Source organism: Garra rufa, chromosome 16 (assembly GCF_049309525.1).
Source record: "Garra rufa chromosome 16, GarRuf1.0, whole genome shotgun sequence".
In the NCBI taxonomy this organism is placed as follows: Eukaryota; Metazoa; Chordata; class Actinopteri; order Cypriniformes; family Cyprinidae; genus Garra; species Garra rufa.
Window position 1 is genome coordinate 22198816 of NC_133376.1, and position 23678 is coordinate 22222493.

A 23678-nucleotide genomic window follows, 5' to 3' on the forward strand; every position below is an offset into this window, starting at 1 on the left:
CAAAGGAAAAAAAAAAAAACGATTCAGAAAATTATTACAACTGACTTAAAGGAGAAGTCCGGTGTGATATTCACCTAAAGTGTAATGAATCATGATACCGAGTGTGAACGTACCTTGCATATCTCATCTCGTCTTGTCCACTGCTGTCCGAAATCTGGGGTCAGTTAGCCGATGCTCACAACAGGTTGTCAATGAGAGTCAATGTCTCGTTTTAAATGTCAGGGCCCTTGGAAGTCTACCAATGAAGTGTGGAGCTACTTTGTGCCTTGTAAATGGCATAAAACAGTGATTTATTTACATGGCTACTTCGATGCCCCATTGAGTCTCATTGACAACCTGTTGTGAGCATCGGCTAACTGACCCCAGATTTCGGACAGCAGTGGACAAGACGAGATGAGATATGCAAGGTACGTTCACACACTCGGTATCATGATTCAATACACTTTAGGTCAATATCACACCGGAGTTCTCCTTTAATTAGTCTTTTTTGGTTTGTGTCTTGATTAGATGACAATTTGGCAAACAAATGCAGATTACCTGTTCATTTGAATGCTGTATATCTGATTGGCTGTACCAAGTTGCACACAAGTAATAGTGTGTGTTTGAATACAACAGGAGTCAGACATCGTACAGCATCCTGCTATACATTGGCTGCGGAGTGGAGATGACAAAAACTTTCTTTTGGAATGCAAGTTTGTCATCCTTGTCTAATAGGCAAAAGCTTACATTTTTGGTTCATCTAATAGTTGTGGATTTGTATAACAGTGTGAGTCAGTCCTCTGTTTTATGTGGTTGTTTTCACTCTCAAAACTCCCAGTGGCAGACTATTTAAGTACTAACACTCCACTGAGTCTGCTACACCAGCCTTGACGCTGTTCCTCAGTGACTAACTCCACAGTTTTTTTTATTAGACAGCTCGGTGCTTTAAAGCTCGGCACTAATAATAATCTTCAGACTTGTGTGTGCTGCTGCTGATTTCCCTTAGGAACAAACCACTCCCACCGCAACAGCCTCTGAACCTCTAGTGCCAAGTACACAAACATCACGCTTTCCGAGATGCTATAAAGAAACGCTTTTTATACATTATTTTTAAACAGGTTGGAAGGACAATAATATCACTCTGGGGCTTCTAAAAATATTAGTGATAAAAGTTTTAATGTTGTTACTGGGGCACATTGATTTCTGCTTTCTGTAAATAATGTTTAAGTGGTGTTTAAATTTGTTAAACAAGTTGAAAACCTCAGGGGACTTTGCTCAGGGACTTTTTCTTCATGTTCATGCTAATTATGCTCTTAAACAAGGTTTAGACTTTCACATAATAAATTAATGCATAATTATTCTATTTTAATGGATGATTGATGTAGATGCGTGAAACTACAGAAATTTCTTTAATTGCCTTATTGTCAGCATTAGGGTTCAATATTACAATACAGTAGTTATTACAATACATATGTTGTTATACATCACAATATCATAAATGGATTGTGATTACAATGTGACCTTTTGTACAAAGGAGTTCACATGTTCAGTGTTACAAGTCCAAAATCGTAATTTTTTTTACATAACTTTGATTTCTCACAAAACTAAAAGTTTATTTCCAGGTTTAAATGAATGAAACTCAAATCAGGTTTATTAAAAATAAATAAATAAATAAAAATACTGGTCAAAGTATTGCTTAATATGATTATTTTTTATTTTATTTTATTTATGATAGAAGTCTTATGCTTGCCAAAACTGCTTAATATATTTATTTTATTTTATTTTATTTATTTATTTTATTTTTTACTTTATTTAAGGAAAGGAGTCTTATTCTTGCCATATATTTTATTTTATTTATGAAATAAGTCTTATGCTTTATTTTATTTTATTTGACTTTGTTTCTTTTCTTTTCTTTTCTTTTTTCTTTTCTTTTTCATTTCATAAAATTTTATTTTAGAAGTCTTATGCTTGCCAAAATGGCTTATTTTATTTTATTTTGAAAAATAAGTCTTATTCTTGCCATATCTTTTTTTTTACTTTATTTTATTATTTTTCGTTTAATTAAATTTTATTTTAGGAAATAAGTCTTATTTTTGCCATATATTTTATTTTATGTTTATTTTATTTTATTTTATTTTGAAAAATACGTCTTATTCTTGCCATATGTTTATTTTATTATTTTATTATTTTTCATTTACAACCACAAGTGCTTATTTTATTTTATTTTATGTATGAAAGAAGTCTTATGCTTGCCAAAACTGCTTAATATGTTTTATTTTATTATTTTATTTCATTTTATTTTATTATCATAATAAGAAATGTTTCTTGAGCAACAAATTTGAAAATATATTTAGATAGAAAAGTCATTTAAATTGTAATAATATTTCTCAATATTACTGGTTTTACTGTGTTTATCAAATAAATGCAGCCTTGGTGAGCATAAAAGACTTCATAATTTCAAAAATCATAATTATTATAAATAATCACAAAATACAAAAATCAGAATTCACCCTCAAAATGAATAAATTATAAATAAAATACAAAATTGTAATAACAGGAAACATTCATTATCTATTGAACATGATCAGTAGATTAAAAATAATTAATAATACAAAATAATTGGCCATTTAAGTAGTATTTTTTTTTACTGTAGAACTGCAGTCTCAGTGAGATTTATAATAGGATGACTTTGAGTTCGTCTGTGTTGTCACACTCCAGTAAGGCTGCTGTCATCCCACCATCTCTGCAGTGAACAGCTTCAATAGAAATAAAACCCTATAAAAGCCTTTTTATGTGTGTAAGAATAGCTGTTGACTTTGAGTACTCAGGCAACATTCACATAAAAGTGTGCCTGTATGGTAGTGTGTGCATGCAGGAGTGCTGCTCTGTAGTGGCACGGGTGATCCATCATTCTGTACTCTGGTCTGATGCATACACACACACACACACACACACACACACACACACACATACACACACACACACACACACACACACACACACAGAGAGAGAGAAACAGCTCAGCAGAAGGGTTCTCTCCTACAGTCGTGGCCACCAGCTGGTATAGAGAAGGTTTCCCTCTCCCCATCACTCTCTCTGTATTCCTGCTGGGGCTCCCATCAGAGATGCCTAGAAATGCCGCTGGGCACAAACGCACAGCTCAGACCAGAAATACAGGCACATCAACACGGAAAGAACCATAGTTGTTTGTTTGCTTGATTTAAAGGGATAGTTCACCCTAAAATGAAAATTCTGTCATTAATTACTCACCCTCATGTTGTTCAAAACTTGTCAGACCTTCGTTCATCTTCAGACAAGTTAAAATATTTTTGATAAAATCCGAGAGCTTTCAGACCATGCATAGACAACTGAAACATTCAAGGCTCAGAAAGTTAGTAAGAATATCATTAAAATGGTCAAATAGTTAAATCGTAATTTAATAAAGTTACGATACCTATTGTGTGGAAAGCAAACAAAAATAGCATCTTTATTCAATAATTTCGTTTGTGTTTGGAATGAACACTACTATAAGACACATATTATTAAAAATATATATATTATTATATTAACCTTAAACCAAGAATTAAAATATTATGGTTGACTGAAGATTAGCAAATAAATAACCCCCAAGGATGAATGCACAAAGTCCGTATTCCTCCAAACCATGCCTGACTTCCTGCTCTCGTTTCTGCTCCCCAGTCGTTCCTGAGGGGCTGGAGGCTGTTGCTGTGTGCTTGATGAGCATTTGATGAGCGTTGGATGAGTGTTTCAGTGACCCAGTTCAGTCAGCGCTGCTCCGTTGATGGTGCAGAACATCCTCACGCTCTCCGTCTCTCACCCTCCATCATTCCCGCTCTCTCCTTCTCTCTCTGCATTCTGCTGATTAATAATTGAGTGTTTCGTTTTTGTCTGCGCACGCTCAGGAAAAAAAAAAAACGATTAAAAGAGAGAGCAGAAGCGGCAATGATGAAGGGAGCGATGCAGAAAGAGAACGAAAAAAGCAAGCAGCGCTCGTGCTGCGTTTGAGAGCAGTCAGGAGCTGCCTCATTAGTCCTATAGAGACGATGTAGCAAGTATTTGTGTGTGTGTGTGTGTAGGATTTATATTTAAGGGCAAACATCTAGAAGTTTGGAGAATGTTTTAGTACTTATTGATAAAGAAAACAATCTGTCAACAAATGTGGACTTTTAAATGAGTGAAATAATGTTAATTAAAAAAGGGATATGTAGCTACTTGACAATTAAATATGAAACATGACATTTTAACTTCAACATTTGTACTGTAAATCTTTTGCTAAGATAAGAAATGATCCTTTACAATGCAACAAGACAAATACTGAAACTGTACTACAGAAATATTAACACTGAAGTTCTTGGTTTCTCGGTTATATTTACTGCAATCAATAACAGACACACAAGATGCCAGTAGTTGCGTTTGTATGAAACGTAAGCGCGAATTCTGCGGTGGAATACGAGAGACGCTGGTTTCAGTTACTGAATGAGAATTCCGATATACAGAGTTGCCATGGACAATAGAGAAGATTAGGAAACAGAGTGGCATTGGTTCCGGAAGTATTTTTCCCATAGGGATTTTCAAACTTCCTTTTGTGAAAAGAGATTATGTGCTTTAATTATGAAAAGAACTACAATCCCATGAAGCATTGTGAATAAATGCATTCATTTAACGGTGACATATCATGAAAATTTGACTTTCGCAGTGTTTAAGTGCTATAATTAGGTCCCCAGTGCATCTACCAACCCAGAAAATGTGAAAAAGGACAACCCAGTAACTTTGTTTTGGTAAGCCTTTTTCTCCAAGTATGTGTCTTCGAATTTCGCTTCCTCTGTGACGCGATAAGGGGATCTTATTATAATATTACCACCCCTTAATCTGCATGTTTCCACCCACATTGCCGCCATTTTGTTTTCGCAAGCGACAATTGTGTACCAGTTCTAACAATATGGCCTCTGAGGAGACAAGACTAATATAGTCCTAAACGTGCGATTTCTTTCCCAGCTGTTTACATTCACAGACATAACAGACTGTTTTTGTAACTCCTGTGTGTTTTTAACATAAACTTGTGTGTATTTGACAGTTTACAGTTTAAGCGCAATAAGACATGAAAGAGAACTTAGTTGAGTACTCGCATGCTGTGTGACAGACGCTTTCTGTGTGCGTGCTTCGGATGTGTGCGCTCAGAAAACCCTATATCAGAAGTTTAAACTGATACGGCTTTAAAACGCATGATTTCAGTGTGCTAGACATGATAATCAAAACCAAACAGGTTTTTTAGCAGAATATCTGAGCCACCAGCTGTAGAGGTACAGCTCTATTCTGAAAACAGCGTGTTTCTGCTTCCACTTAAAATAAGCATTTTCAAAAACATATAATAAATGATCTGTGGGGTATTTTGAGCTGAAACGTCAGATACATTTAGGGGACACCTGAGACTTTTACATCTTGTAAAAAGGGGCATAATAGGTCTCCTTTAAAACTACTGCAGTAACTGCCTACTAGATGACTGTGAGTGCACAAAATATCATGTGTCTCTATTATGCGTCTTTCATGCATGGTGATGTATTTGAAAAACAATTCCAAGTGAGCTAGCAGTTGTGCTGCGATGAATGAAATTTTAGTTTGTTTCGATTTTAATCAATTGTGCTGCATACCATACCATTCATTTAAAACTATGAGCTTTCACCTCCGTATCAAACACTTAATGCCCAAATCAGTCGAATCATGTAACGTGACTGTCGGCTCTTTAAAAAGAGTCATTGAAAGCGAATTAAACTGCAACAAAGCTTTTTAGGTGCATTCTGTGCACGCGTTCCAACACAGAGCTAAACACGGACGAGTAAACTATAGAGGGTTTGCACACCGATGCATGGTTTGCACGGTAATGTACTACTAAATACACTGTTCTGTTAATTTATACTGTCTAAACCACGGAAAAAACATGGAAGCTGCTGGGTCATATAGAGAAGGGCTTAGAAAGAAAGAACGGGCACAATATTTTGACAAACTACAGTCTCAACTGGTAAAATGTGTACACCTTCTGTCACAGTAACAACTAACAAGTAGGCTAATAAAAGAAAGACTTACTCATGTAAATATCTCCTCTGCTGGATCGTGCAGATCGTCCATGTCTCACATCATGTTCTTCCTCTGAAGTAAGTTTTATTCCTGACAGCACGTCTTCTTCCAGAAAGGACAAGTAGCCCAGATTAACTTGGAGGAAAAATCTTGCTCCTTTGTTTACCGTGATGTGGCTGTCTACATTTGATTATAATATGAAAAGCGAAAATAGCTTGTGGGCGTGATTAATTAAAAATAATGAAGCGGACAGGAGAGACTGGAAATCGTGTTGGTTTCATACAGATTACTTCATCAGAGAATATTTGTTTTCAGTAAGAGTTACTTCATCTAGAAGTAGAAATGTCAAGGTATATCTTTTATGTGTGTGTCACTTAAAAGCCTTGTTTCAGTTAATTTAAATGACGCATTTCAAAAAGATATGTGTGAAGACTGAGACTGCTGAATGCGAACCCTGTTTATTTTCTTTGTTTGCTGATATTGAGTGTGCACAAATAAAAGTAGACCCTTTGCAGATTTAAATTATGTATTACTCTTATATGTACGATCAGAAATGACTGAGCATTTTAGGTTATTTTTGCTCCTCTCTTTAAAACATGCAACTGGCGTCACCTTCGACCCCAGGAGGTTAATAGGTAGTAAAAATACGTACGAGCAGTATTAAGATATTAGTCTAATATTACACCTACCTGACCGGAAATAATGTTTTTTGCACTCTTCTTCTTGATTTGTTATAACTTTTGGCTGTCTATAATACTCCAAATGTTTTTACCTTGTCCAATCAGTTAGTACAGCCCAAAACATTACAATAACTGACAATTTTCATCAGCAAAAATTCGAGTTTCATTCGGTTCAGTGGAATAGTTTACATTTAGTGCCACCAATATGGCCGATAGATGACGAGCCATAGGGTTTCAGGTCTGTGCATAAATGGTCAAATATGCACATAAAATATGTCAAAATTTCTGTTCTCGTGAGTATTTACATAAGTCAGTTATGTCTTAAATGAACATAAACAACTGTGAAAGAAATCCGGTGTGTGTCAATATGTTAGATTCATGCATTCTTTCTTAAAGAGTTAGTTCACCCAAAAGTGAAAATTCTGTCTTTAATTACTCACCCTCATGTCGTTTCAAATCCGTAAGACCTTCGTTCATCTTCGAAACACAATTTTAAGATATTTTTGATGAAGTCCGAGAGGTAAAGTCGTTATTTTTGTTTTCTTCACGCAAAAATGTATTCTTGTAGCTTTGTAAAATTACAGTTGAACCACTGATGTCACATGGACTACTTTGTCGATCATCTAAGTACCTTGCTGTCTATGGGAGTGTCTCGGATTCAGGGGCGGAGTGGCAGTCGGGACGACCGGGACTTTTCCCGGTCAGCCGGCCGAAGGATTTACACAGCGGATCACAAATTGAGCGGGCGCGAGGCGAACGCGACCGGCCTGAGCTTATTAGAATCATTGACGTTACTAAATTCACCGCGAATAGCGGCCAAATACTCCCACATACTCCCCCCTAAACGTCCAACCAGTATTTATATCAGTTGCTCACTCTCTTTCAGTGCCGGCCCTCCCTATAGGCGAACTAAGCGGCTGCTTAGGGCCCGCCGCCACTAGGGGGCCCCACTAGTGGGCCAAGTCATTACGTTGCAAAACTCGTGGCTGTCACTAGCCAAGTTTCCATCCAGTTTTGTTATCGACAAAGAGTATATGTGTAAAAAAAACTGCAAATTTTGCTGTCTACAGCCTGTTTTCCTTCCAACCGGCCTTTTACCGATAAAATGGTGTGCATATAATGACCTCATCCCTAAAAAAACGAACTGTCGCATACGTTTTGGTGTATCACAAAAAAAAAAAAAAAACTGCCCTTGAGCTGTTTCCATACATAATTTCACCTATGTTGCGTAAATTATGTAGGCTAGTAGACTGTTCCTTATCCATTTGAAACAAAAGCTAATATTAAATTGTATGTTAGCTAATTTTTTTTAATAAGTGTCATGAGTTTTTTTTGTACTTTGTTATAGACTATTTACTTCATCAACAATAATCATAAACAGGAGCAGTTGTAGGACTATTATTATCATTTTTCTGATGAACTTTTATTTAGAAATGGGAATGTTTATTTCGGTTATTTTATTTCTCCTGACAGCCGACGGTCAAGACATTTTTAACCGTTAACTTACAAGATTGTTAAATTACAATTAAAGGAAATTTTAATTAATACGCGGCTGTGACCCATTAAAAATACCTAAATTTGTTTTCTGTGGATTAATTTTATACACGCAAAAAGCAGCATAAACAACAGAGTGTGAGGATTCACATGGTCACGCACCTGCAGCGCTTCTGCGAACGGAGGAAAACATTATACAGCTATACATAAAATAAATAAAATAAAGTTATTTTCTAAATAAATAATGAATTAACAAAACGAAAGAAAAAAATGTGAAACAATTAGCAGCCTATATCAACCAATGCAGAATTTAGTTTCATTTTTCTGATGCGCTCTTGAGGCATCCTGTTTGTTTCCTTTTTACAAAAGCACACTGTTTGTTTTTATTGTGAATGTGCATTAATAAAATAAATATTTACAATAGTTTGGAACAATGTCTTACACTTATATGACCACAAACGAAGGAGTAGGCTATTGTAAGTTGTTTCCACTTTTATAAGGGGGGGGGGGGGAAATCAAGTGATCTTGTCGGCGCCTCCTGCGCGCAGTTAAGCATTACTAACTCGACGCAGCTTCATTGTCATAATAAAATACAGTCAGCCAAACATATTGAAAAACATTCTATTTTCCCCCTTTTATTTCAGAACAAATCCTTTAAATTTAATGGAACAATACTCATAACACAAGAAGAACAAAAATATAAAAAGCTACTAACAAGCCAAAACAAGTTAATTTAAAATGTTGTACTTATCATTCCAATATCCACGTAAAACAAGATCTTCAGAACAAAATGAATAAATTTTAACTTGCAACGTAGCAAAGCCCCTTTTCTCTACAGAAAAAGTGTTTCCAAACAGACTTTTGCGACATTTGAAGTATGGATTTAGAATTTATGCGCTAAAGTTAAACGGAAAAAGATTATGTCGACACATGAGAAATTTTATCGATAAGACATTTCCATCAGCTATATCGGTAAAAATTCCGAAGCGCTAAATTGTTTTGTGTTTTTTTTTTTTCCACAAACAAAATCTTTGGATGGAAACCTGGCTACTGGCAATACTCCACTAGGGCCGGTGCGGTCAGAATTTTCCCGGGGGATTTTAGTGCTCCACTCCGCCCCTGCTCGGATTTCATCAAAAATACCTTAAATTGTGTTCTGTAGATGAACGAAAGTTTGGAACAACATTAGGGTGACTAATTAATGACAGATTTTTCATTTTTGGGTGAACTAACCCTCTAAAGAGACAGCAGACGTGATTTTGCATTATAGGATCGTTAAAAATCAATTCTCATCTGATGAAAATTATTAGGATTTTTCTGTCTGGAACCCGACTGTTGCACTCTATATGACTGACCAATCAGAATCATTATATTCCAGTGAATCGTGTAATAATATGAAGATGTACAAGGAATTTCATTGCAGACAAAACATATTAAATCAAATGAAAAACAAGTACTATTAAAATGTGCAATAATGAAGTGTGCAGTGTAGCGTGATCGCTGGGTTATTTGCTTCATGTTGGGAGTGTCTATCTGCTCATAAACTCCAGCACTGCTTTGGGCATGTTATCTCACTGGAGTGTGTATCGGCTGTTCTGACTCAGTGATCAAGATGTCCGCTGCTCATTGGATTGCTCCTCTTTTCACATTTCCACTTTTAACACTTACTGGAGAGGCAGACACGGAGCGGGGCTCGCCGGGAGCTAGAAGGACGTTTCTGGCATTGGCCCAGCGTGCCTCGGAAGATGTCTAACGTTCCTGACTGCTCTGTGACCTGAAAAAAAGGAGTGTTAAGGGGGATTGTGTGTCAGTGTGTTATTTCCTACACACACATAAATCAAGTATTCACATTTCAACTGGCATCACTTACAAGAGGAAGAGATGGTGTGATCGCTCTGGGAATCTCCTAATGTCATCTTTTGTGTGGGCAAAGAAGTGTATCAGAGCAAAAATGATGACAGAGTGTTTACATTAAGCATTGATGTTATGTGTGTCTGTGTCAGCTGCTTTGAGTCTAACCATACTGCAAACCAGACCACATTTTACAAATAAGCATGTTTTGTTTCCTGTTGGAATCTGAGTGACATTTTTCTTCATATTCCTCTCTCTTTCTGTCTCTCACAGTCCGGATGACATTGGCACGTGTTGGTACATTCTGCTTTCTGGATCGGTCTTCATCAAAGAGTCCATGTTTCTGCCACGCTCCAGGTATGTCCCTTATCTAAATGCCATCAAATTTCATTCATGGTTTTACCCTTTCCTTTAACCTGTCATGTATACTGTAGCTTGTACCTTTCTTCTTCCTCTAAAAGTTTTCACAACCAAAGTCAAACAAAGACATGCAAAGCCCAGTTCTGAATATACAAAATAAGTAACACTGAACCATAAGATGAGTAAATTTCAGCCATTTCAGTTTGTGTTAATTGCCAGCTTTCTATGAGGTCCTCATCCTAGTTTGCCACTTGGCCCATATGTATATATGCACATCAAAAATGTTTGAATGAAAGTAATACCTTTTGAAGAGCCACTTTATCATCAAGGACAATATTTGCAAAATATATTAATTTAACATCATTTTACATTATTTTTATTTCTTCTGTTTGTCTTTTTGTATGATTTCGGTTCTTCTGTGGAACAAAAAGAGAGAAATTTTGAATGTCTTGGCCATTTTTACCCAGAGGCATTGGATGGGTATTGTCTTTAAGTTTCAAAAAGCACCATAAACATATTATGACAATATTTTTAGTCTGCTTTAAAAGATTTGAATATATGGCACAAACTACTTTTATGTTTATGGTGCCTTGTAAATTAAAACTTCTCCTTTTAGTGTTGTAGTGAGAAGTCACTTTTATTCATATATATTGCTGTCATTAACGATTATTTAGGTAATCAAGTAGTCTGTCGATTATTTTGACGATTAATCGAGTAATCGAATAATTATAATTCATTTAAGGTAACAAAAACAGACCTAAGCAAAAAATATCCTTTAAAATTACTTAAAATACATATATAATAGCAATGATGCAATAATGATTAGTTCAGATAAAGTATCAAAAGCAAGTAATCATATGGTTTCATTAAACAAACTGTTAAAAACATTATGTATCAGAGCAAGGGTGTAACTTTTATTTTGAAATCATGATGAACAGTTAACATATTGAGAAAGATATTGATGTATTCTCATGTAAATGCGGAGGTGTATAAATGATTTACCTTATTAATCTGATGAAATGCCGCATGTTGTGTTTACATATACATGTTATAATAAACCCAAACTCACAACAATATGCAGAGATTTGCAGTTTGTGTGGATTCCCATCCGTGTAAATTGCCACTTCCGGTATTTTGCCGGTTACTCTGAGTTTTACGGAATTTGGTTAAATCTAAAAAGACAATTGTGTTGTTATTCAACTCGAAACTATTAAATGTTAATTCAATTCAATGCCAGTGTTGAAAAAGTCCATCAATTATGAAACAATTCAGCTCATAGGAAGTCATGCCAGTTTAAAAGAAAAAAAGGGTAAGTAAATGATTTCATTTTTGGGTGATGCTTTAATTTCTGACCCTGACATCTAATTAATTACTTTATGCAAACATCATAACTTGTATCATAATTTGACTACAATGACTCATATTCAAATAAAGGCTCATTATCAAAGATCAATATTTTACTTGGCACACTAGCAAGGACATGTAGGAAGAATCATTTTAACTGGGCGGAATTTAAAAGCATAGCACGACGCACAAAAACACTTGACAGGGATGCACTCGAATTGGCTTGCGGTGGGAATATGTCATTTTATCACCATGGCAATGAAAGAAGCAGGTCTCTCCCTCCTTCGCTTTCTCGTTTGGCTTCATGGAGAGAGCTGTGATGTGTTGCTCCTGTAATAGACTGTCTGTGACTCAGGCGTCCAGTGAATGAAAACCAACAGGACAGCGGTGCACTTCATAAACAATGTCTTGATAGCGCTCACAAATGGCCATTTCTTTCCCCCCCAAGAGGCATCACAGCTACCCTGTGTACTGATTCTTGTCTGAGACAGACCAGATCTGCAGTAACATCTTATCGGCTTCCTTTAGCACAAGATGTTTGTTATTTGCTTCCAGTTTCTTTCCAAGAAAAAAAAAAAAAAAAAAAAACACTTGTTTTGCGGATTTTGTGTAACGCTTTTGTTTAATCGCACCTCGTTACAAATGCAGCATGCAAGTGTTTAATTGCACAACGATTACCGTCATTAAAAACATAATGGTCTGCAGAGTGCTGGGAGAAGTCAGAGTTGAGTTTGAGGTGGCATTTGAAAATGCCAGTACTTATGCAACAAGTCCAAAACCTTTAAAAAATGCTTTTGCAGGCTTAACTACCAACAATAGCTTCTATTGTTATAAACTTTGTTTAATCTGATCCTTCAGTAAATCCATTGTTTTCTTAACTCTCCCTGACCGCAAAACTGGGGAAAACATTGTTAATCACGATTCCTAGCAATATGACTTTTACCCTTGCTTTACTATAGTGCAAATATGACGTTAGGATGTAATACTATCCATGCTAACAGGCAATGTTTTTTTTTAGCACTTTGGCTGAAGATTCTCTAAACATTCTTTCAGTAACGTTAATAGAATGTTTGTTTAAAGGGACAGTTAACTAAAAAAATGATAATTCTGTCATTAATTGTTTACCCTCATGTCGTTCCAAACCTGTAAGACCTTCATTCATCTTCGGAACACAAATTAAAATATTTTTGATGAAATCCGAGAGCGTTCTGACCCTACATAGACAGCAAAACAACTGACACATTCAAGGTCTAGAAAGGTAGTAAGGACATCATTGAAATAGTCCATTTCACATCAGTGATTCAACCTTAAACAATAGAGAGTTTAATCAGATCTTGAAAATAAAATAAAGGGGTCATATGATGTTGCTAAAAAGAGCATTATTTTGTGTATTTGTTGTAATGCAATGTGCTTATGCAGTTTGAGGTTCAAAAAACATATTATTTTCCACATACTGTACATTATTGTTGCTCCTTTCTGCCCCGCCTTTCTGAAACGCTTTGATTTTTACAAAACTCATCGCTGATGGAAACCGAGGTGTTTTCTGATTGGCCAGCTATATGGTGCATTGTGATTGGCCGAATACCTCAAGCGTGTGAAGGAAATGTTACGCCAAAGAACCGTTTCGCGCCGCGATGAGACAGAAACAATAAAACCCATTATAAACTAGGCATTTGTTGCATCCAGTGTGGACATAGCTACTAATTATAATGACTCATACAGTCTTTTTACTGGTTGCATTGCGTTGCGTCGCGTCGCATAAAAATAACACCATGTCTTTGCGATCGTAGAACTCTACACTGCTCAAAACTCGCGTTTTAATAGTCAGTACTGAATTCTTTAAATATGAAAATGTACTTACAGGCTAGCAGACTGTCCTTGCATCTTGCCCTACTTTATAGCCTTAACCCTTTGTGTACAGCTGGCATTGTAAGCTGCTCTCCCAGGTTCAGAAAACAGTCCTCCGTGAAATGCGCGTCACCCAATTGAATATTTGCGTTGTACTGTTCCGGAACAGTGTTGTAAATATAACTTAACCACTGATTTCTAGTGTCCTCCTTTGAAAGGAAAACAAAGTACTTTCACTTTTGCTTTCACAATGAAACACATTGCATCTCCACATCATGGCGACTGCAAAACAATTGCAGCCGGTAAAAGTTACGCCTTCTTTCTTCCAATATACATATGGGCGGTGTTATGCAAATCTACTCACCCGTGATGCGGACCAGTGGGGGCGTGTTTGAACGAGCCGTTTTAGGGAGGTGTGGCTGAGTCTTAACTTTTATAATAAATATTTCTTTGGTTTTAAGACTTTAAGCTTTGCAACTTTACAGATTTTAACTATCTTATCTATGCACAAACAGCTTGTAACACTCCAAAGACAAAGGAAAAAAATGAAACCACATCATATGACCCCTTAAGGCAAACATATACATTGAAACTTCAAACTGGTTTCCATGAGAAAGATGGCATCAGTCACTTAGTATGTAGTTTTAACATGTTAAATGTTGAAAAGGTTTAATATTTATGAATTAGATTATAAACTGCGCTTCTCGATTCTGAATGGCTGTGATATTTGAGTGATTCTCTTGCGTCACTGTGTCGCGTCGCGTCTGGTATGGACAGCCAAATTGCTCGTTGCTGGAATGCTGTTGCGTCGCGTCTGGTTAGGACAAGGTGTTAACGCTGGCCAGCAGAAGCTGCCAAGATGCTTGTCTGTCTGTCACGGATCATGGAAAGTGAAACTTAAAGCTGTCACACAGGGGTGGTTGGATTTATTCATGCATGTTAAAATTAGTTATTAAAAGCTTCTTTCTTCTAGGCTGTAATATAAACTTATTGGGAAAAACACTTGTAGTTCTATGTGAAATCAAACATTGAGCACCCCTATTCAGCCAAAATGGCATGATCCTCATCTCATAACACTTCTGCGAAGATTCGACTGTGACATTGGTAGTCGAATCAGGCTCCTCTTATCGAAGCATTGAATCTTAGACTATTGGGGTTCAACCCTACAATGCATACGTATGCATTCCTCAGCTTGCAAACAAGGTGCAGTGCATCCGGGTTCTACGTCAGAATGCCGGCTCCTGCATCAGCAGCAACACTCACATGCATCGTGGTACTCTTGTGAACGCGCGTTGACTGACACGGAAGAGAAGAAATTGTTAAAGTTCACTTCCAGAACAAGCTAGGTAAGACCCTTCTTCCTCGGCTGGGATCATTTACAGGGGGATTGCTTGATTTAAGCTGCATTTAAACTGATTTTTGGAAGTTCAAACTCGGGGCACTATAGAAGTCCACTATATGGAGAAAAATCCTGAAATGTTTTCCTCAAAAAACTATTTCTTTATGACTGAAGAAATAAAGACATGAACATCTTGGATGACAAGAGGGTGAGTACATTATCTGTAAATTTGTTCTGGAAGTGAACTTCTTTAAATGGTAAAGTATTGTCATAGCTTAAAAAATTATGGTTGAACCACTGATGTCACGTGAACTATTTTAACCCTGTCTGAGGGCCCTGGAGAAGTTTTGACATGCCTGACATTTGTGCTTTTTTCAGTATCCTAAAAACATATTAATGACTAAAATACTAATAATACTAATATTAATGACTCATTACACTGTAACCAGCACAAACTGGGCTACAATAATATTTCTTTGGAACAACATGAGGGTGAGTGATTAATGACAGAATTTTCATTTTTTGGTAAACTAACCTTTTAGGTTGTCCTGTCTTTTATGTTTACAAAATATTAGCACAAAACATTATTTATTAATTGTTTATGGGAGTTTTCCCCCTAAAATTTTAGATGGACATTTGTGTAACTTTTTTTTTTCTTAAGTTTTTTAAACTTGTTTTAGAATGTTCAGAGGACATTCGAAAGTAACAGTCCCATGATGTTTGTTAAATTACAGTCAAACCAAAATGTATTCAGACACCTTCAATATTTCTCACATTATCACAGTTTATTTGCTATGGTTTGGAAAATGCCAATAAAATATGACAAGAACTCAAATAATCACAAATGAATTACAGTCAATCTAAAAAATTATTCAGACACCTTTAAAATTTCTCACATTGTCACAGTATGTTTGCTATAGTTTAGAAATAGGTTTTTCTTTAAATTAATTCTCCTTAACCACATGCAAAAAAACTCTCGGGTGGTTTTCCCATTCCTCTCTAAAGTGATATATATATGTACTTCTTGAGAATGTAATCTGTAACATCTGATATATGTATCAGTATAGACGTATAGACGATACAGTTCACTCCCTACATGTATCAACATGCCTCATTTGTTGTTTAGCCACAATTCCTCAACTTTGCATTTCAACAACAAACTTTTTTTTATTTATAGTTAGTGGCTTGTTTGTGAATTTTAACTGTTTGTAATTATGATTAATTATGATATAATTATAATTATTTTACATCATGAATAGTTCTTTTTAAATTAAAGTATCCTTTCCTTTACTATTCCCCAGGTTGCCCCTTATAGTTTTTCTGGGTGTTTCTCACTCTGATCACTACAGGTCTTGAGTTTAGGTTGGGAGGTCATGTTGTTTGTGGGTAGAGGTCAACCCCTCCCTCTTGGCTCCACAGGAAGTAAGAGGCAGGCAGGAATGTTGGCTTCGGTCGATCACCACTAACTCTCAAGAACGCACATTCCCCAACACATACTCTTGTAAGATGAAGGCGGGAGACAGAGCTGTCAGAACAGAGTGCAGCGTACGCAAAGTTGGATTATCATGTGGCGTTCAGGAAAATGTGTTTGTGTTCAGTGCAGTAGCAGCATGTGGGAATGAATATTAAGAAAGGACATTAAAAACGCATTTGAGGTAGAAGTATGGAACTAAATATATGATTTTCAAGAAGCTGGGATTGTTTATGGATTTCATTGGACATATTTTATAACAACTCTCTCATATTCAGAACAGGTACAGTATTTTTTATACATATTGTGTACTATTTTGTATATGAAAGTGCACGATTTGACCACTTTAATGAAAATATTTATACTGTTTAAAGTAATCATACCTCAAGTGTGAAGCTTTGTTAATCATGCCTCAAGTGTCTTGATCCTTGCATTATATCTACTAACAGTTCAGGGTTGCTTCTGAAATGCGGTTTTCTTTGCTATATGTTGCCATGTGTCTGCAAGTGCAGATCTGAGAGGCAGCAGAGCTGTTTAGCACTCACTGAAGCGTTACAGTAGAATCCTGTTATTGCATTATCCATTCTACTGTACTTCAGCATGTCCTTAAGCCTTCCCAATGTATCCCCTTCTCCCTTCTGACTTTCCCACCGACAGCACTTGCATAACAGCTCTTTAATCTTTGCTCTGCTTAATATGGAGAGATAAAAAGGGGCTTATTTACATTGGAGAACCCTATGTTCTTTGCTGTGTGTGAGTGCCTGCCACGATCGTCACAGAATCACATTCCAGACACCCGGAATGTTGTGTAATATGGAATGTAGGGGCCGACTGGGTGGGCATCACGTCTCTCACTGGGAGTTTAATTCCCAAGGAATGCGCACAGTGGTTGATGTTAATATACTTTATATGAATGTCTGGTATTAGTATCATTTGTTTTCCTTTTTCCTGGCTTTCATAGAGAATAATGATTTCTTTTTAAGCTTTGGGATTTTACAAGTAAGTTTTTCCCCCTTGGTTAGGCTCAAGACAGCTATTTTTTTTTCTAAGCACACGTAAAAATTTGTAATGTATAAGTGTGGTGAAAATTTAATCGATTTGTTTGTTCACCTTGCATTTTGCTGTTTGAATTACACTTGGAATCCTTGATTTTCTGTGTGGTTTCAGAGTATACCCATCGTATCATCAACTATATCATGAGCGATGAATGAAAACATTAAATGTTGAGATATTGTATTTGGATAGAAGCCTGAAAGGGAAGTCAAAGAACATTACAACACAGACCTCATTGTGTGTGGTCTTAGAATGAGGAACAATGTTTGTAAAGGAAATCGCACCTGTTAGTCCAACTATATTAGCTAGTTACTATATCTGCCGGCTGTGCTTCTGCAGTAACCTATACAGCGGTCAAGTAGCTATACAGCAGTAAGTGTCGTTTTACTAATGTCAACATTTGAAGGAGCATGCAAATTGTCATTGTAAGATAATATGTTTTATGTAGTAGGTATTTATATAGTAAAATCAGCCTCGCTTTTCTGTCATAGTTTTCTAAGCCTATGTAGGAGATTTTCTGACCTCTCACCCAGCTAAACTGCTATAAGTGTGTCTGTGTCTGTGTCTGTGTCTGTGTCTGTGTCTGTGTCTGTGTGTGTGTGTGTGTGTGTGTGTGTGTGTGTGTGTGTGTGTGTGTGTGTGTGTGTGTGTGTATACCTGGTATTCATCACGTTGTGGGGACCAAATGTCCCCACAAGGATAGGAATACCAGTAGATTTTGACCTTGTGGGGACATTTCTTAGGTCCCCATGAGGAAACAGGCTTATAAATCATGCACAATGAGTTTTTTTGATGAAGTAAAAGTATGCACAATCTCCTGTGAGGGCTAGGTTTAGGTGTAGGGTAGGTGTAGGGCGATAGAAAATACGGTTTGTACAGTATAAAAACCATTACGCCTATGGAATGTCCCCATAAAACATGTAAACCCAACGTGTGTGTGTGTGTGTGTGTGTGTGTGTGTGTGTGTGTGTGTGTGTGTGTGTCAACTTTGGACCAAAGTGTCACCTGGCAGCTCGTTCAGCTGCAAAAACTGTCTTATAAGCAGCATTAATGGTAAACCAACAGACCAGATGAAAGGTGAAGTATGCAAACAGAACCAAACAGAAAAAAAGAAAGAAGAAACCAAAAAAAAAAAATACTTGCTGTGTTTTTATGCCAGACTCAGTTGGGCTGCTTAAACAAATTACATTTCTGTTTAATGTGCACATCACATTTAACCTACTTATTCTATGTTATTGTATTTTATTTCCTATGTTTAGGGCTAGGTAAAAAATACTGATTTCTCTATTTTAATCGATTATTGATTCTTAAATCCCAAATATCGATTAGTCTAGCCTGGGTACAGTTAATGAACGGAACATTGTAGCATGCCTCCCGTCCAATAGATAGCAATTAACTTTGTGCGCTGTTACTTTTGATATGAAAAAAGTCTTTACACACTGAGGACAACTGAGGGGCTCATATGCACTATTACAGAAGGTTCAAACGCTCACTGATGCTTCAGAAGGAAACACGATGCATTAAATTTGAAGATTAGAGTAAATGTAACTTTTTTTTGTCTTCTGGGAAACATGTACATATATTTTGTAGTTTCTGAAGGGCAGTACTAAATGAAAAAATATGATATTTAGGCAAAATAAGAAAAATGTACACATCTTCATTCTGTTCAAAAGTTTTCACCCCTCGGCTCTTGATGCATCGTGTTTTGTCCTGAAGCATCTGTAAACATTTGAACCTTCTGTAATAGTTGCATATGAGTCCCTCAGTTGTCCTCAATGTGAAAAGATGGATCTCAAAATCATAGTCATTGTTGGAAACAGTTCAAATACACACAAATGCTGAAAAACCAACAAATTAGTTTTTTCAGACCAAAGACCTGACATATTTTTCTGAAGAAGAGCAGACAGTTTAATGGTTCAGGACAAACATGACTCATAAATTTGGCTGACTTGAATTATAAAAAAGGTCAAATCCCAGCCCTGTTTATTTAGTTAGTTTTGACTTTTTCCTATATATTTATTTATTGCCTTTTTGCTTTTAGTGTAGTAAAGACAGAAATCTATTGTGTGAAGTCAAGGGAATGAGATTAAGAAATGCTATTTTGCATTTTAACTCAACAGTGCAAGTGGTTTAGTGAAGTCCAAATATGTGTATCTATGTAAAAATGTTAATCTATGTCCACCTAAAAATAAGTATTTGCCTTTCACCTCCACCTCACATTTCCATTTTCAATAGAGTTTTTTGTGTTGCTACTCACACACTCCATCACTTTGCACTGTACCTCTTTCATTAGGCCGTGATGTCATTTGGTGGACTTTTCCAGTCGGGTCGTAGTTTCTTTCCCAGTGGAGACTTACTGCCTAGGCTAGGAACACTGCCACGAGTGTGTGGATATGTGCTTCTCCGGCTCGGATTCTGAGCACGCTTTCATTCCCACAGAATCTCAGGATTCCATAATTGGTTGAGCGGTTTCTAACCTTTCTGTGTCTCCTGTCCTTCCTCTAGTTTTGGGAAGAGGTCTGCAGGGAGTTTACGTCGTGGATGCGAGTGCATCGTTCTGGAGCCATCCGAGATGATTGTGGTGAGTAATCATGGGCCAGATAATCATCTTAACTTCATACTCTTACTAATCACACTATGTAATTGCTGTTTTGTGCTGTAGTTTCATTCCTCTTCCCCAGTGGTTCCCACAATGTGCTACGCTTTACCCCAAGGGTACACACAAGGTCAGATTTGGCTTTAAATGGGCAGATAACAATTTGAATTTTTTCCGAAACTGAATGCACTAAAAAACATTTTCCAAAGAAAATGTGATGGTTCAATAGGAATGATGGTCTACTGGTTGTCCAGTGTAACTGAATTTTTCTTTGTACATACGTTTATGTAGATGTCTTATTTTTTGAAGTTTGATGTTTTTTTGTGTGGCTTTAATTATCATTGAGTTAGATTCACTCTAAAAAGTTATGCATTTGACATTTGGTGCACCTGAAATTAGCCTGACTATGGAAAGTACTTAAATTCAGTGTCTTTTTGCTATAAATATTATTTAAATATTTAATGATTATAGAAATCAATATTTGTACAAATTTAGATTCCACAAATACAAACTTTTACAAAAAAGACTTTTTAGTAACTGCTATGTTATATTTGTTTATGTAGACATCTGTTTATATAAGGAGAGCAATTTAGTTGTGTGCTGTCTAGTTTAGTTTAGCATCAGTTGAGCCAGACTAAAGCTACATTTGGGAACCACTGATCTAATGATAAATGTCTTATAAATGTTTCTGTACTCCTTCACATCTGTCTCTTTCTCGGGTTGATTTTGGCATCTTGTTTACATTTTACCACAAGCAAATTTCATTGTGGATTTGTTCCTCTTAAATTACCCAGCCCACTGCGGTTAATGTTCAACACGGCCTAAATTTAATGCTCTCGCCTTGTCCAAAAAACTAAAATGATTATATTTAGGAATCCAAGCACTTCTGTGCATCCTAATATATTCCATATTCAGTTCATGATGTATGTTCACGAGTCCCTATCTACATTTGCAGCCTCGGATTTGGTTAAGCTCTCAGGGGTGGCATGGAAATGTGCCGACATGTGAATCAGTCGGCTCCTATATGTTTCTGCATGTTGAGTACACTACTGTTCAAACGTTGGTGGTCAGTAAAGTAACTAAAAACAAAAAAGGGATAGTTCACATAAAAAAAATTATTTCTGTCATTAATTACTCTCATGTCGTTCCCAATCCGTAAGACCTTCATTCATTTTCAGAACACAAATTAAGACATTTTTGATTAAATCTGAGAGCTTTCTGTCCCTGCATAGTCAGCAACATAACTGACACCATCAAGGGATCGATAAAATAGTCAGGGCATCCATAAAGTAGTCCATGTGACATCAGTGGTTCAACTGAAATTTTATGAAGCTACGAGAATACTTTTTGTGCGTGAAGAAAACAAAAATAACGACTTTATTCAACCGTTTCTGCTCTTCCGTGTCAGTCTTCAATGTACATTCCCAAAAGTACCACGATGCATATGTGTGGTGCTGCTGCTGATAAATCTGGATAAATCAATAAAGATAATTTTCGCGCAATATAAATTTCCTCGATAAATGATAACGACAGTTCGATAAATGTTCGATATAATGTTTATGCCACAAAGGCGGAATGAAAGGGCGCTAGTCATTTGAAGCGCGCCATTTGGACTGTTTATCAGCTCAGCGTTCACTCACCGATGAGTCTCAGTCAAGTGACTACTAAACAGCGCTGTGAGATCCAGTGTGAAGCGCTTGAATTTAGCAAAGAACACAAATATGTTTTATAGCTATAATTTATAGCCAGATGATACAGTGCTGACAAACAGGAGAGACACTGTGTGCAATGATACAGTCAGAAGGCTTTTTAATCTACAAATTACTGTCATTTACCATAAATTTAGTGTAGTAGCACTAAGTGCACCATGGTATTGTGTCAGAAATGTGGGTATTCGTGTCAAATTTTATTATATCATTAATGTGGACATGTATTAAATGTATTGAAAGAGGAGTAGTGGAATATAATTACAGCATTTTTTTGTGATTTTTGTGATTAAGCTATAGCATTTATGCATTTATACTATCCATGTATTTAGACTACTGTTTTTCATACAAATACTTTGAAACCATATTACATTTTTACCATGGTATTAAGGGTGCTATATTTATGGTTTTAACTGATGATTATCAGGATCTAACTGTATGCTACTATGGAAGACCAATGGTTCATTAAAAGAAAAAACTCTCAGTCAGAATAATTACATTTTACCATATAAAAATGAGGTTGCTACAATTTGTACTGATATTACTGATTTTGATGATGAACATAAACCTACATCTGCATCCTAACTCAAGCTACTATCAAATGTAATATTATGAGGCAACAAAAACCTGTTTCTTGATATTTTTTTAAGGAAAAATGACTGGAAAAGTGTGAAGCTTTTAAAAAAGTGTTTATGTTTTTACCATAAAAAAACCACAATTAATGTTTTTTTTTTTACAACTTTCACATTGGAGCAAAAAACTGCCTTTAAACTTAAAATATATATATGTTTTACATTTATCATGATAATTATCGATATCAAATGATATGCTTTATAGTGTTACAAAGTATTTGTTTTTCAAATAAATGCTGTTCTTTTGAACTTTCTATTAATCATTCTGTTCTATTCAGTGTTGTTTTTGACAACCATCTTAGATTTCGTCTTAGTCTTAGTCTTTTGGACTAAAATGCTTATTAGTTTTAGTCCAATTTTAGTCACTTCTATATGTGATAGTTTTAGTCCAATTTTAGTCGACGAAAAGTCAAAAAGGTTTTAGTCTAGTTTTAGTCAAAAAAAAGGGGAAAAAGTAGTCTTTTAACAAATTATTGTAGGTCAGTAAGTATTTTGCTGTTGGGTAGTGTCACTTATAAGTTGTGGAAATAACAGATCTATAGTTCAACACAATGTGAGCTTCCGGATCGACTATTTTCACCAATAATTACAATAATGAACGAATGGTTTTAGACATAAAAGACATATTTGAAATACACCCATAGGTCCTCTCGCCATTTGCGACCACCCATCATGGTTAATCGTCTGTCTGTCTGAGTGACAACAATGTGACGTGTTGAGCACATTGTGCGCTGCACGCCAGGTGGTGGGCGTAACCAAACATGGATAGAATGCTAAAACGGCTTGCCATACTAGTATGGCAAAGAGTATTTAATGCTAAAACGGCTTGCCATAGCGGCAGATACTTTTTAGGTTGTAATTGGCATGCACAATAAACAACACTGGCATGCACAAAAAACAACACTGGTTCTATTGATGAAATAAAAAGCTGCATAACTGTTTTCTCTGTTCATAATAATAAGGAATGTTTCTCGAGTGCCAAATCAGAAATTTAGAGATTTATTTGACACTGAAAATTCTGCGTTGCCATCACAGGAATAAATTGGATTTTAAAATATATTAAAATAGGAAACAATAGAAAATAGGAATAAAATGTAATAATATTTCACATTCTTAATATTTTGGTAAAATATAAGCAGGCTTAGTGATCATAAACTACTTTAGTTTCAACAAAATCTTGCCCATTTCAAACTTTTGAATGGTACTATGTACAGTCTATATATGTATAGCTC

General features: G+C 36.0%; 1 protein-coding gene across 5 annotated transcripts in view; it reads left to right on the plus strand.

Annotated features, from left to right (window-relative positions):
- Positions 1–23678, plus strand: part of rapgef2b (Rap guanine nucleotide exchange factor 2b) — a 148598-nt gene that overhangs the window by 46886 nt on the left and 78034 nt on the right. For all 5 annotated transcript variants that reach the window (XM_073820043.1, XM_073820046.1, XM_073820047.1 and 2 more), the window contains exons 4-5: positions 10371–10454; positions 20018–20093. In XM_073820043.1, coding sequence (XP_073676144.1) covers positions 10371–10454; positions 20018–20093 — 160 coding nt within the window. The remainder of the gene's footprint in view (positions 1–10370; positions 10455–20017; positions 20094–23678) is intronic.